The following is a 1,692-nucleotide window of genomic DNA, read 5'->3' as shown; positions in this document are numbered from 1 at the left end:
TCTGTCTTTTGACCGGAAAATTCATCATCCCAACTGTAAGAGCTACAATTGAAGATTTTTTTTTTTTCCTCTGCTACCAGTCGGGTTCTTGTAATCTCTAATCAGAACACTTTTATGTCATGTGCAGCTTAACAATCTTGCTAGCGTATGGTTTTTGGCTCTTTTCCTTTCCATCATTGCTACTGGCGTGTTAGAGCTCCGATGGAGTGGTGTCAGCCTCGAAGACTGGTGGCGTAATGAGCAATTCTGGGTTATTGGTGGTGTCTCTGCTCACCTTTTCGCCGTCTTCCAAGGTCTCCTTAAAGTCCTGGCTGGAGTTGACACCAACTTTACTGTGACAGCAAAAGCAGCCGATGATGCTGAGTTTGGGGAGCTCTACCTCTTCAAATGGACTACTCTGCTTATCCCACCAACCACCCTTATAATCTTGAACATGGTGGGAGTTGTGGCTGGAATTTCTGATGCCATTAACAATGGTTATGGTTCATGGGGTCCTCTGTTTGGGAAGCTGTTTTTCTCCTTCTGGGTTATTCTCCATCTCTATCCCTTCCTTAAAGGTCTGATGGGAAGGCAAAACAGGACTCCTACCATTGTCGTCCTTTGGTCAATACTTCTCGCTTCAATTTTCTCATTGGTTTGGGTCAGAATTGATCCTTTCTTGCCAAAGCAAACTGGACCAATTCTTAAACAATGTGGAGTGGAGTGCTAACCATAATCCTGTTGATTATTTACCTTCTTCTTGAATGAGTTTGTGTGTAGCACCTTATGGAACTTTCTCTTGCACAAGTCTCTTAAATGTTAATAAGTTTTCAAAGAAGGGTGATTTGAGCATATATATATCCAGTATCATTGAGAGAGCTTTTGATTAGCGGAGTGGAAAGGGTAGAGAGACTTGGCATATGTAGTTAGAAATACTATTCTGTGTATTATAAACTGGATACAACCACATATCACAATCTGTTTGCAAAATTTTGACCCATATGGCAATTAAGAATTGTTTGATTGATGTCATTTTGCAGATTAAATGAGAATGCATATATATATATATATATGTATGTATGTGTAGCGACCCTCCTTTGAGGCCGCCACTGTAACTAACTTTTTAACTTGTACTTACTGAAATTTCTTAAAATTTACGGAACATTTTTTTTTTTAAGGGTCTTATTATAAACATAAAATACGAAATTGCTTTCTTAATTAAAATATTCAAACCTTAACATATCTGTTTCATAATCATAATTAACAAAACTATTTGTAACATAAAGCTGATTGCGGAAATATTTGCGAGTGGTATCCATATCCCGAGCTCCACATCGTTCGTCCACTCGCCAGCAGTCCATCAGGCATTATATGCCGGTTGCTTACCTACAGTATAAACATTCTATAATGAGCTTTCGCTCAGCAAGTAGGAACTATCTCCCGCAAAACAACTGTAAGTTCACATGAATAAATATGCATGAGCCAATTATGCTTAATTATGATGTCTTATCAGAATCTTATTATCTTATCTTATCTTTCTTACTGATGGGCCCGAGTGCTCGTACCACTTGCGCGCAATCATCGGGACGTGAGGGTTTGCAAGGTCCCCCATGACACCGTGATTATAACTTGAATGCCTCCCTTGAGTCAGAGGACATCATTATTATTATTTTTTTCTCCCTTGTGGAGCTTGAGTTACCTCCCTTGTGGAGG

At 39.4% G+C, this 1,692-nt stretch overlaps 1 protein-coding gene across 1 annotated transcript in view; it reads left to right on the top strand.

Annotated features, from left to right (window-relative positions):
* The window catches only part of LOC21398936 (cellulose synthase A catalytic subunit 4 [UDP-forming]), a 5,643-nt gene extending 4,670 nt beyond the window's left edge, over positions 1-973 (top strand). Inside the window, 2 exon segments of the mRNA XM_024162616.1 lie at positions 1-35; positions 128-973. The exon segment at positions 1-35 is cut by the window's left edge and continues 4 nt beyond it. Of these exon segments, the coding sequence (XP_024018384.1) occupies positions 1-35; positions 128-709 (617 nt within the window). The 3' untranslated portion in view covers positions 710-973.
* Positions 974-1,692: the final 719 nt, after the last annotated feature.

The sequence above is a fragment of the Morus notabilis genome, unplaced genomic scaffold (genome assembly GCF_000414095.1).
Source record: "Morus notabilis unplaced genomic scaffold, ASM41409v2 Scaffold602, whole genome shotgun sequence".
Classification (NCBI taxonomy): Eukaryota; Viridiplantae; Streptophyta; class Magnoliopsida; order Rosales; family Moraceae; genus Morus; species Morus notabilis.
The sequence above is the reverse complement of the archived record's forward strand: the minus strand, read 5'-3'. Positions and strand labels throughout refer to the sequence as shown.